Source organism: Geotrypetes seraphini, chromosome 1 (genome assembly GCF_902459505.1).
Source record: "Geotrypetes seraphini chromosome 1, aGeoSer1.1, whole genome shotgun sequence".
Taxonomy (NCBI): Eukaryota; Metazoa; Chordata; class Amphibia; order Gymnophiona; family Dermophiidae; genus Geotrypetes; species Geotrypetes seraphini.
In genome coordinates this window covers 488,664,442-488,677,400 of record NC_047084.1, presented here as the reverse complement: position 1 = coordinate 488,677,400, position 12,959 = coordinate 488,664,442, and the positions used below count along the sequence as shown (strand labels likewise).

The 12,959-nt window shown below is 40.1% G+C and overlaps 1 protein-coding gene across 2 annotated transcripts in view; it reads right to left on the bottom strand.

Moving 5' to 3' along the window:
- The window catches only part of SVEP1 (sushi, von Willebrand factor type A, EGF and pentraxin domain containing 1), a 430,677-nt gene that overhangs the window by 217,135 nt on the left and 200,583 nt on the right, over positions 1-12,959 (bottom strand). For both annotated transcript variants that reach the window (XM_033926500.1, XM_033926511.1), the window contains exon 22: positions 7,874-7,987. In XM_033926500.1, coding sequence (XP_033782391.1) covers positions 7,874-7,987 — 114 coding nt within the window. The remainder of the gene's footprint in view (positions 1-7,873; positions 7,988-12,959) is intronic.

Genomic DNA, 12,959 nt, shown 5'->3' with positions numbered 1-12,959 from the left:
GTTTGTTCAACAGCCTCCTATGAGGAACTGTATCAAAGGCTTTGCTGAAATCCAAGTAAATTACATCTAGCATATGTCCTCGATCCAGCTCTCTGGTCACCCAATCAAAAAATTCAATCAGGTTCGTTTGGCACGATTTACCTTTTGTAAAGCCATGTTGCCTCGGATCCTGTAACCCATTAGATTCAAGGAAATACACTATCCTTTCTTTCAGCAACACTTCCATTATTTTTCCAACAACTGAAGTGAGGCTCACCGGCCTGTAGTTTCCTGCTTCAACCCTGTGACCACTTTTATGAATAGGGACCACATCCGCTCTCCTCCAATCCCCAGGAATCACTCCCGTCTCCAGAGATTTGTTGAACAAGTCTTTAATAGGACTCGCCAGAACCTCTCTGAGCTCCCTTAGTATCCTGGGATGGATCCCGTCTGGTCCCATTGCTTTGTCCACCTTCAGTTTTTCAAGTTGCTCATAAACACCCTCCTCCATGAACGGCGCAGAATCTACTCCATTTTCTCGTGTAACTTTGCCAGACAATCTCGGTCCTTCTCCAGGATTTTCTTCTGTGAACACAGAACAGAAGTATTTGTTTAGCACATTTGCTTTCTCCTTATCACTCTCCACATATTTGTTCCCAGCATCTTTTAGCCTAGCAATTCCATTTTTTATCTTCCTCCTTTCACTAATATATCTGAAAAAATTTTTATCTCCCTTTTTTACATTTTTAGCCATTTGTTCTTCCGCCTGTGCCTTCGCCAAACGTATCTCTCTCTTGGCTTCTTTCAGTTTCACCCTGTAGTCCTTTCTGTAGTATAATCTTCCATTGCATACACTTGTTTCCATCACTACTGATGGAGAAAGAGCAATGACAGGTGAGGTTAAGGGTTTCATGGCCCTCTGTAGACAGCATGACGACTTCCCAGATTTCCTTTTTTACCCTGTATCATTCACCAGCAAGTTTTGGCAAGCAAGAGACTCAATACTACTCCTGCTCATACTATTTATTATTTCTATAGCACTGAAAGGCATACATAGTGCTGTACATTTTAACAAAGACAAAGACTGTCATGGACATCTCTTTCAAAATTGTAAATTCAGTTCATGGAAGATCACTTCAAAGACGGCTTTTCAATCTTACTCTTGATGAAGGGGCAGCGGAAATAATTTTGCACACAGATGTAAGGTGGTTAAGTAGGCACAAATTTCTGCAAAGATTTCGTGATTTGCTGAATAAAATAAGAAGTTTTTTGAAGGAGAAGGGAGATGACCAAGCAGAGCTGGTAGATGAAGAGTGGTTATGCGATCTGGAATTTCTTGCTGACTTTACAGGCAAATTAAGTGATATGAACCTTGAACTACAAGGTAAAAACAAATGCATTGGCAAGATGATGAGTAGTTTCATCCTACAAGAGCAAATTTGAGCTAATGATGACTGACCTTGCAAACACTTTTGATCATTTTCCTAATATGCAGGACCATCTGGGACAATATCCAAATTTTGTTTTTCAGAACGAGAAGTATGTGACAGAAATCTGTTCTGTTATCCAGGAATTCGAAAATAGATTCTGTGACTTCCAAAAAATTGGAACAGTTGTGGAGTACTTGTCATACCCATTCAAAGTAGATGTGGACATTAAAGAAACTGCAGCTGCTATCAGTAAAAACTACTCATTGAACAAATCATCTCTTTGAAAAAGAAATATTAACCCTTAAAAATGACATTTTTCTCAAGAACCGTGCTGAGCAAGTATTGTTTTGGAAGCTAGTACCTAGAGACAAATTTCCAAACTTGAGAAGATGCAGTGAAGGTGTACACTCCTGTTTCAGTTCAACTTATTTGTGTGAAGCTGCGTTTTCCCATCTGAAAATGACAGAGTACACAACGTTTCAACATGACAGATGAACATCTCCAGGATTCCCTGAGATTAGCCCTCACGCAATATTCACCCAACTTCATAAAGCTGGTGGATGAAATGCAGGCTCAAACATCTCACTAATGAGCAAAAGCAAAATATTAAAGATTGTGCAAGATCTATCTGGATCAATACTTGACCTAAATTTAACACAAATTACTCAATAAAAGTTAAAGAAAGTTATTAAGACAGTTAAAGAAAGTTATTCCTCAATAAAATTTTAATAAAAAATGTACTTTCCATTTCCCCTCGCAGTTCTTACTGGATCTTCGTCGCTCTGTTTTTGATTAATTTGCTTAACAGCTTATCATATCCAAGTAAATGACATAAGGTTCATTAAAAATGGGGGGGAGGAGGGGAATCCTCCAACTTTATTGGGTTAAAATTTAATTTGAAACTAATTTGAAATTTAATTTTCATGGTGGTAGATCACTAGCACTTTTGGTTAGAAAGAGTAGATCATGACCTGTTCGAAGTTGTACATGCCTGTTATATACATTCATATAAAGCTTTTATTTTTCTTACTTTCATGCTCCTAACACTAATATATGAGTATCTTATACAAGAACATAAGAATAGCCCTATTGGGTCAGACCAATGGTCCATCAAGCTCAGTAGCCCGTTCTCATGATGGCTAATCCAGGTCACTGGTACCTGCCAAAACCCAAGGAGTAGCCCACTACTTATGAGGAATTCAGAAAATGTCTAAAAACTCAACTGTTCCTAAAAGTATCTAGACAACTGACCCACTCATCTTCTTTCTCCTCCATAGTGATTCCTCTGTCCTATTAATCTCTTTCTCCTCAACAACGCATTTCCGGTCCTATTAACTCCCCCCTTTTAAATTCAATCAATTTGTACCTCGCTTAATGTATTGTAAACCACATAGAACTTACGGTATTGCGGTATATAAACTGTTATTATTATTTAGCAATATTCCATGCTACTGATCCAGGGCAAGCAGTGGCTTCCCCTATGTCTTTCTTAATAACAGTCTATGGACTTTAACTCCAGGAAATTGCCCAAACCTTTCTTAAAACCAGCTATGCTATCTACTCTTAGCACAACCTCTGGCAACACATTCCAGAGCTTAACTATTTTCTGAGTGAAAAAAAATTTCCTCCTATTGGTTTTAAAAGTATTTCCCTGTAACTTCATGATCATTTGTCATATGTGAGTTGTATTAGTATAAGTAGGCATATCCTCATACATGCTGGGAAGGGGGGGTTATTTTGAATTTTTATGCTTTTTATCCCAATGGAAGTTGGAGAGAATTATACAAAAGGAGTTGGAAAGAATTATACAAAAGGAGGTTGAGAATATCTGTCTACTCAACTGTCTGTCTGGGGGCAAAATAACACTCCAAAAATTTAATGGAATGGGATGAAACGTGACATGAGGGAAAAACTAGTAAAAGACACAATGAATTTAAAAAATAGGCCAAATCAGAGTAGGGGTTCAGAGCTTTAAGCCCCTCAAAATGGCTCAATGCATTTTTATGGGAGAAGGAGTTCCAGCTTCTGCTTCTATAGCAAAGAAAAATTAACAGAATGAGATGAAACTTGGTATTTGGGGAAAAAGGTAGAGATATTTTGAAAATGAGTCAAATCAGACCAAGAGCTCCAGAGAAATGAGGGCCTCAAAATATGGCCCAATGCATTTCTATGAGAAAAGGAGCTCTAGTTACTATAGCATAGAAACTTAAATAAATAGAGTGAAATGCAACAGAAAACAGGGCAGAGCAGTTTAAAAAGGTACAATTCTCTACTTCTCCACATACCCAAACTGCCCCTTTGCAACTGCCCCCCCCAACCTAAGAACTACCCTACTATCTCAGTCTGCTCAGTGCATCACTTTTTTGAGTATAGTATGGGTATTAGTTACGATAAACTACTGAAGGCAATAGTTAAATAAAACTACTATGACATAGGCAACATAATTATTTTATGAGCGGCCGCTGAAAAGTTCACAGACCAACCAACAAAGTTGGGAGAGTCTCCATTGAAGGCTATAATTAGACTAGTGATTTTCCACTCTTTTCATTCCGTCAGAAAAATACAGAAAAAGAAGTGGAAAATTGCTGGACTAAGTGAATAACTCTCAATGGAGACTGCCCCATCTTTGTTGGTTGAAATGAAAACTTTTCAGTGGTCCCCTGTTCATGCATTTGGGCAAATTAAGTATTTTAATTTATAGCATTTGTGCTATAAAAGCTCTTATTCATGAAAGCAGCATGATTAAGACCAGATAAAGGATGTAGTGAAAGGAAATTTAGGGCACCAGATCCTTAGTCATACATATTAATTCTCTGGGATACAGCTTCATGTTAAACAGATGTCTCTTGTGGGTTTCTTTGCTTTAGGAAGACTGTCTCAGAAAAATGTGACCACAGAACTATTGGAAAATAAAACTTGTTAAAACTTTGAATATTTATTTATATCACAAATGACAACAAACTGAGCTATACAAACCTCAACTATTCGAAGCAGAGTTCAAACCACCAAATGGGTGTGAATAAGATACACTGGGCATTAGAGACACTGTCTGGGGAATTTACTCTGCCAAATGAATTCAGTGAAAACAAATTCAGTCTGAATGAAAGAAACATGAGGTTTAAAGGGACATTTTCATTATCATTAATAAATTTCCACATATGGACTTCAGGTTGACTTAACAAATGTGATAGGGTACACACTAGCCTGGAGCAGCATTTTAGAAAAGATTTCCAACTCAGAATATAGACATTCAATATAGATGAGCATTTCTTGTATCGAGGTGGAAGAGGATATCTTTCGTCTTATGGGACCTTCGTCCACCAGAGGGCATCCGCTGAAAATCAGGGGAGGGAAATTTCATGGGGACTCCAGAAAGTATTTCTTCACTGAGAGGGTGGTCGATCATTGGAATGAACTCCCACGGCAGGTGATTGAGGCCAACGGCGTTGCAGATTTCAAAAATAAATGGGATATTCATGTGGGATCTCTAATGAGGTAAGGGCAGGAGGTTGGTGAGCAAACTCATGGGGGAAGGGTCACTGGAGTGGGCAGACTTGATGGGCTTTGGCCCTTTTCTGCCGTCATTTTTCTATGTTTCTATGTTTTAGAAAAGCATGTACCGACATACATCTTGTTCTAAATACATGAGAAATGGATATTCATATGCTGGTAAGAACATCCATTTTACAAACTGAAACATCTAAATTTTGAATGAGACAAAACAAGGGACATGGGCGTCTTTGTAGCAACATAGGAATGTTCATGTTATAACTCACACTGGGAAATATATATTCTTAAAACTCTTAGCAAGCAGTAGCAATCTTCTCAGACACTAACTTCACGTTACAGCTTACTCAAAAACATTTTTCATTTCTGTATTAAAGATTAATAGTCTTTCAGGACCTCAATGGTGTCACCCAATAGCAATTCAAAATCTCGTCACCAGGGATTTATACATCAATGATTTCCATATATTTATATTTTAAATTCAAATTGGTCATTAACTAGTCTTTAATATATTAGATCAAAACATATCTTTTAATGGATTGAAGTCAGATAGGGGACTACTTCACTGATATGACTCGTGTTTTGCAAAGTTGCTGTATCAAAGTATCGTACCCTCTTTACTACACTTCTGTCACCTTCTGACATCAAAGTTGAAGGATGCTGGAAGATAACATTGGAATGGTAAAGAGGGGACGGTACCTTGATATAGCAACTTTGCAAAACATGAGTCATGTTGGTGGAGTAGTCCCCTATCCAACTTCAATCTACTAAAAGATAAGTTTTGATCTAATATATTAAAGACTGGTTAATGACCTATTTGAATTTAAAATATAAATATATAGAAATCATTACTATAGGGCCAGTGAAAAATTGATGTATAAATCCCTGGTGATGATGAGATTTCGAGTTGCTATTGGGTGGCATCAAGGTACCGAAAGATTTTTAATATACAGTATATCTTAGAGAAATGAAAAACCTTTTTGAGTAAGCTGTAACGTGAAGTTCATATGGATATTCAAGCAAAGCAGAGGGGTAGCCCAATGGTTATAAGTAATGGGCTGAGAACCTGGGGACTTCGGTTCAAATTCCACTTCAGCAGGTTGTGAGCCCTCAAGAGACAAAAAAAAATACCTACTGTACCTGAATGTACACTGCTTCAATAGCCTTCAGGCTTGCATTTCCTATATATTTAGGTACATTTTCTGTTGCTGGAGGACTCACAACTTTTTTAAAAAAGTCACTAAATACTGAAGAGGCCTGATTTGGCGCACACGGTGCAGAAGCGTTAGCAGGGCGAGACAGATACCTTCTTAGTCCTGATCAGAGGGTCTTATATACATGCGAACACATTTAAAACTTTGAAAAAGTCAGGATGATAAACAAAAGACCAGGAAACCGATATATAGCAAAGGAAAAGGGGAATTCACTATTTGTGTTAGGTGGGGCAGAATCATAGAAGAAATCAGGTATGATATACATAATACATCTTGTATTAAGAACTCCATTTTGTTTTAATGACTCCATCTTGATTTTCTGTCTGTTCTTTGTTCTCTTTGCGTTTTCCCACCTTGAGCCTCGTGGCTCTAATTAATACCAGACCTCTCAGTCTGGCTTGTGGAAGATATAGGGTTTCATATTTTTTAATACAGATAAGTTATATGTATTAAATATGAATGAAATATGTTATGTGGATTTATGGATGGATGGGGCCCCGAATGTGTGTGATATGTGGTATGAATGATATGTAAGAGAATGATTTGTACTTAATTTCAAATATTTTATATATTTTAAACCTGAAGAAACTTTAAGGAGAAATCCTAAGAGGCAACATCTGGAAAGAGTTAGAGCCAGAAACACTGTACCAGTCTTTGAGAGACTCAGAGCAGGAAGGGTCAGCTGGTTTGACCTCCAGCATAGGAGGGAGGGGGGAGTAGGTTTTTTCCTGCTTCACTTTTAATACAGGGACACAAACTTATCAGGCTGGCTTTAACACAGACGAACTGTCTGATTTAAGTTTTGAGAATGACAAAACGGGTATTGGGTATGTTATATGTAATAATGTTTTAGGCATATTCAGAAAGTAATGTAAACAAAATTATGATTTGTGAAACTTTCCGAAGTTCAAATCTAAGAACAGCCTCTGTTGGTTGACAAGTGTGATGTCATACTGCCTTGTAAAAAATATAAAAGGAACGGACCAGTATAGATTCAGAGAGACCATCAGGAGAGGTACAAATTTCACGCCTGATGGGATTCCATCACACATATGATTTCTGAGACATGTAAGATTAACATTAATAAATAATAATATTGAACTGGTAATATGTGTGTTTGCCATTATTTCTAAGCACCTAAGAGCGAGCTTGGCACAGAGCGCAGCACATGTGCACTAATCAATACTGAAGTAGGTTTTGAACCTGGGTCTCTTGGTTCTCAGTCTAATGCACAAACCATTAGGCTGTTCCTCAACTCTGCAATGGGGGGTCTGTTAAGAAGCTAATTTAAAAATGATTTTAGTACCATGAATGCCTATAGTTCAAGAAGCTGTCATAGAGCCCCCATATCCCTTGCTAGATTTATATTTGGGGATGGGATGGGGACAGCAACCACTGGTTAAATAAGGAAGTAACTTGCCTTAATCACTCTAAAGGACAGTTTTCAATCAGAGGACCTTTCTGTAATCCAGATGTGCCAAGTACCAGAACCTCTTTTCAGACATAGATGATCCTTTCCCTTCTAAAATTGAAGCTCAATGTCTATATTTTGGCCCCTCCCTAGTCCCACTCAAAATACACCCAGACCCCTTGTCATAAAGACATACTGCAGTTTCAGACATATATATCCTGTCTTTTTGAAATCGGTATTTGGACATCCATGCAATATAGATGTCTAAATGCTGGTTTTCAGATGCCAAAAATATGACTAGAGCATCTAAAATATGGGCCATAGTCTTTTACCTGTGTAGCCTGGTTGGCAATGGCATGTAAACTTCCCAATGCCATCTTTACAGACTCCACTGTTCTGACAAATGATCGATTTACATTCATTAATGTCGACTTCACATTTTGAACCTGAAATACATTAGAGCATTATAATACTTGATGATATGATGAAACAAAGTACAATGCAATTTAAAATCATAAAAAACTAAAATTTAAGTTAAGTAAAATGATTGCGGCTGCTCTAATGAAATAAAATACTGACCTGCCTGTTCAAATCAGTTCATAGAAAAGGCATGGTAAAGGTTGTGAATGAAGAAATAGCAGTGAAGGGAAGTGAAGTGGCAGAATGTAAAGCCCAATATCATAGGTAGTCAACTCTAGATTTTGAAGGTAGCAAAAAAGCCTGCTTTTCAAGAGATTCACATAAAATATGTGTAATATGTAATTACATGTGGTAACTTTCATGTAAATGTAGGGCACTTTGAAAAACTAGAGCAGCCATTCAAGCCATAGAAAAACTTCACGTAGACCAAGGGTGCCCAAAAGGTCAACCAGTAGATCGCAAAGGCAACGCGAGTCAATCGCGGAGCCCTTAGACTTGCATTGCCTTTGTGTTCTCCCTGTTCCCCGATACTGTAACAGACCAGCAGCGACTGCAGAAGCTCCCTGCGCTAAAAAATGCTATCGTGGTTTAGTAAAAAGGGAGGGGGTATATTTGTCTATTTTTGTATAGTTGTTACTGAGGTGACATTGCGTATTTTAAAGTCATCTACCTTGACCTCTTTGAAAAAAACTCCGAATATAAATGATAATTAATATTTTCTCTGCGTACTGTGTGCTTTGTGTTTTTTAAAAATTTTATTGTTGGTAGATCATTTTGACTTGGTCATTTTAAAAGTTGCTCACAAGCCAAAAACGTGTGAGCACCCCTGATGTAGAATATGAGGGCCATAATCAAAACTTTAAAACGTCCAAAAACCTGCCTAATTCGGCACTTGGATGTCCTAATAGCAGGGATGTCCAAATTCTGGTAATCAAAACAAACTTTCTGGACGTTCAGCAGCACTTCTAAGCTGTTGTGCATCCAGAGCTCAAAGGAGCATGTTGGGAGGTGTGTTATGGGTGGGCATTGCATGGGCTTAAACCTGAACATCCTGAAGCAATAATCGAAGCTTTCCCAGGACATCCTAAGCGGAACTTACTTGCCAGGACTTAGATGATTGTAAAACAGGTCTAAGTGCCTCAAAGGTGACCAAACTGACAAGATGACCACTGGAGGGTTTAAGGCATGAATCCCACTCCCCAGTAGTCATGACTCCCTCCCACCACCCAAAGAGGGGGGGGGAAACCCAGGGGATGCACTGGGGAGGGGCCTAAGGGTCTCTGATTGGCCTAGGTGCCTAAGACCCCTCCTATGGGAGGGGCCTTAGGTGTCTAGGCCAGGGGTGCCCAACACGTCGATCGCGATCGATCGGTAGCTCAGGAAGGCAACGTGAGTCGATCGCAGAGCCCATCCCAGGTGAAAGACTCGTGTTGCCGTCCCGATCTACCGGGCCTATCAGCCTTCCTCTCCCCGACGTCAAAGACGCCGACGCCGATGCCGACGCCGAAATGTTTTTGTCATTTCGGGTGGGGGGTGGCAGCGGAAGCAGCAGCAGCCTGAAAAAGAAATCATCCTGGCTGGGGTCGGTGTCATCTCCGGAGCTTCTACAGCCTTCCTATCTCCCTCTCCCTTCTACCTGCTTCCGGCCACACCCCCTGCTCCGCGGCTCTCTTCGGCAACTCAGCAGCAGCGATCGACACAAGCTTCTGACGTCCGGGCCTACCCTCTGCGAGTCCCGCTTGTTTCAACTTCCTTTTTCCACAAAGGCGGGACTCGTAGAGGGAAGGCCTCGATGTCGGCAACTTGTCTTGATCACCGCTGCTGACGAGTTGCTGAAGAGAGCCGCGGAGCAGGGGGGTGTTGCCAGGTGCAGGTAGAAGGGAGAGGGCCAGATGCAGGACTCGTGGGTGAGGGAGGAGAAGAGAGAGAGAAAGAGAGAGGGGAGGGAAACAAAAGGAAATATTTCATACTGTGCTGGGCCGGAGTGGAGGGAGGGTGGAAAGATTCTGGCTACCGGGTGCAGTAACAAAGGAAAAGGGGGGAAAGCTGAAAATGGAGATAGTGACACAAAGAACAGAAAGGGTAAGCAGGACCTACTGAATAAGGATAGAGATACAGAGGGGACATGAAGAGGAGGTGAAATAGAGACATAGAAGTAATGATGAAAAAGTGGGGGGGGGGAGATAAAGACATTGAAAGGGCAAATGGTGAACATGGGGTAAAGACAAGGACAGAGACAAATGAAGATTCTGAAAAAGTGGTGAGATAGGGATATAGGTGAGATGGACACAAAGAAGGGTGATGCTGGAAAATAGGTGGAATGGTAATTCTGACAAACACAGAAGGGAAATGCTGGATCAAGGAGAGATGGGGCTCAGGCTGGATGGAATGAGGAGAAATGCCTTGTTGGCCCGGAACTTCCTCTCCTACATCAGAATTGACGTCAGGGAGCGGAATGCTGGTCAGCGCGACGCTTCTGCAGGGAAAGCTTGGGACGGCGGTGGCTTGGGGGCTATTCCCCGATGGCGGTGGCAGCAAACTGAGTGGCTTGGGGGAGGGCACGGAGAAAGAAAGAAAGGGGACAGACAGGGAGACAGAAAGAAGGGGGAACAGGGAGACAGAAATAAAAAGTTGGGGGAGAGAATGAGGTCTGGAGGAGAGGAAGCATACAGGAGGCTGAAAGAAAGGAAGAAAGATTGGATGCACAGTCAGAAGAAGAAAGTGCAACCAGAGACTCATGAAATCACCAAACAGCAAAGGTAGGAAAAATGATTTTATTTTCAATTTAGTAATCAAAATGTGTCTATTTTGAGAATTTATATCTGCTGTCTATATTTTGCACTATGGCTCCCTTTTACTAAACCGCAATATCGTTTTTTAGCGCAGGGAGCCTATGAGCATTGAGAGCAGCGCGAGGCATTCAGCGTAACTCCCTGTGCTAAAACCTACTATTGTGGTTTAGTAAAAAGGGAGGGGGTGTATTTGTCTATTTTTGTATTTTTTTACCGAGGTGACATTGCATAGAGTCATCTGCCGTGATCTCTTTGAAAAAACCCAGAATATGAATAATTAACATTTTCTCCGCCTTTCATTGTGCTTTGTGTTTTTTTAAAATTTTATTGTTGGTAGATCATTTTGACTTAGTCATTATTAAAAGTAGCTCGCATGTCCATAAAGTGTGGGCACCCCTGGTCTAGGCCAACCAGAGACCCTTAGGCCCCTCCCTACACTGGGAGGTGGGGTCGGCATAGCAGAAGGAAGTAGGCATTCCTACTGCCATTTTTACTAGCGCGGGAGGGGGGGGGAGGTGAGGTCAGTTCCCAGTGCTGGTTCATTGGGGAGGGCTATCATCAGCATCTGTGCCCATTAAAAAAAAAGGTTGCTTTTTTGGGGGCCGCTAAAAGGAATCACTTTTTTAGTGCATTGGGAAGCCATGTTAAAGCATCAATTGCTCTACTAGTTTACATGGAATTTCAATATTAATCAGCTTATTTGCATGGTTGGATCAGGGAATGAGCGATTGTGCAGAAAATCAGACGGTGAGCTGTTTTCTGCATCGGGAAGGAAAATACGATGATTATTGGCTTTAGTGCATCTGGGCCAAGGAATGAAGGTGCAGAAGTGTTTACAGTGTTAAGATGAGCATATAGGGCTTGGTATACTCTTCTCTACAGAAGCCACAAAATATAAAGAACAGGTTATGAAAAGGAGTTGTGCTAGTATTAGCCCTTTGGTTGCCTTTATCATCATACATTCCATTAGAAAAGTTACTGAGATGGCAAATGATAGCAGAGGGATAGGGACTAGTCTTTTACTATTTAATTTCTCCCCTTCACTTTCCTTATTATCCATGTTATATCTAAAGCAAGTCAGTATGATCTTTGTACTTGAATACACTTCTCCCTCTTTATGCGCGGGTTTATTACGTGTGACTTCGATTATTCGTGGTTTTTGTCTTGACGGTTCCTCCCCCAAATGACATCATCCCAGAGTGCCAATAAAAAGTTTGGCACTTTTTTCCCAGCACTTGCTTCAGTGTGCAGAGAAAAATTCACTTTTTTCTAGCATTTCTTTCCACGCAGAGAGAGAGAAATTTGATTTTTTTCCAGCCATGCTTACTGTATATCAGCCAGGCTTATAATGCAAAAACTGCAATAAATAACTTGGTTTTCCTAAACAATTGCAAATGTGAACATAAGAGTTTTATTCGTGATTTCATCATATTCACGAGGGTTTCGCCCCCCCCCACACACACACACAAATAACAAAAAAAGTTATTCGCGATTTTTCCATATTTGTGGGCTGGCTCTGCCCCTAACCCCCATGAATATGTCATTTCTTGTATTGTCACACCATGCACAACATTCAATCCAATTTAAGGGTGCTTTATCCAATAAGTCTCCAACCTTCAACTAGATAGTGAATTTTACTATCAGTTACAATGCATCCTTATACTTTCTTTGTCTTTTTCAGGAACCTCAGCGCCACCACTCAGAGCTCAAATTTATTCATTGCTCTAAGCTTTACGTGTTAGCTCCTCATCGGATCCTTTTTATAGCTATAAACTTATTTGCTTTTGTCTGATTTGTTATTTCTTAGCGTTTAAGCATTTAAACATTGAAGCTTTAAGCATTAAGCAGTACTTAGCTTTATATCTTGTGGTCTCTGGCTAGGGGAAACATCTTGCCGACATGTTTCGCATTACAGCTTTATCAAGGCTTAACCCCTTACTGATTTACCTCCAAGATTTGTGACCACTCTATCCACAAATTTGTGGATAGAGTGGTCACAAATCTTGGAGGTAAATCAGTAAGGGGTTAAGCCTTGATAAAGACAGAGACCACAAGATATAAAGCTAAGTACTGCTTAATGCTTAAAGCTTCAATGTTTAAATGCTTAAACGCTAAGAAATAACAAATCAGACAAAAGCAAATAAGTTTATAGCTATAAAAAGGATCCGATGAGGAGCTAACACGTAAAGCTTAGAGCAATGAATAA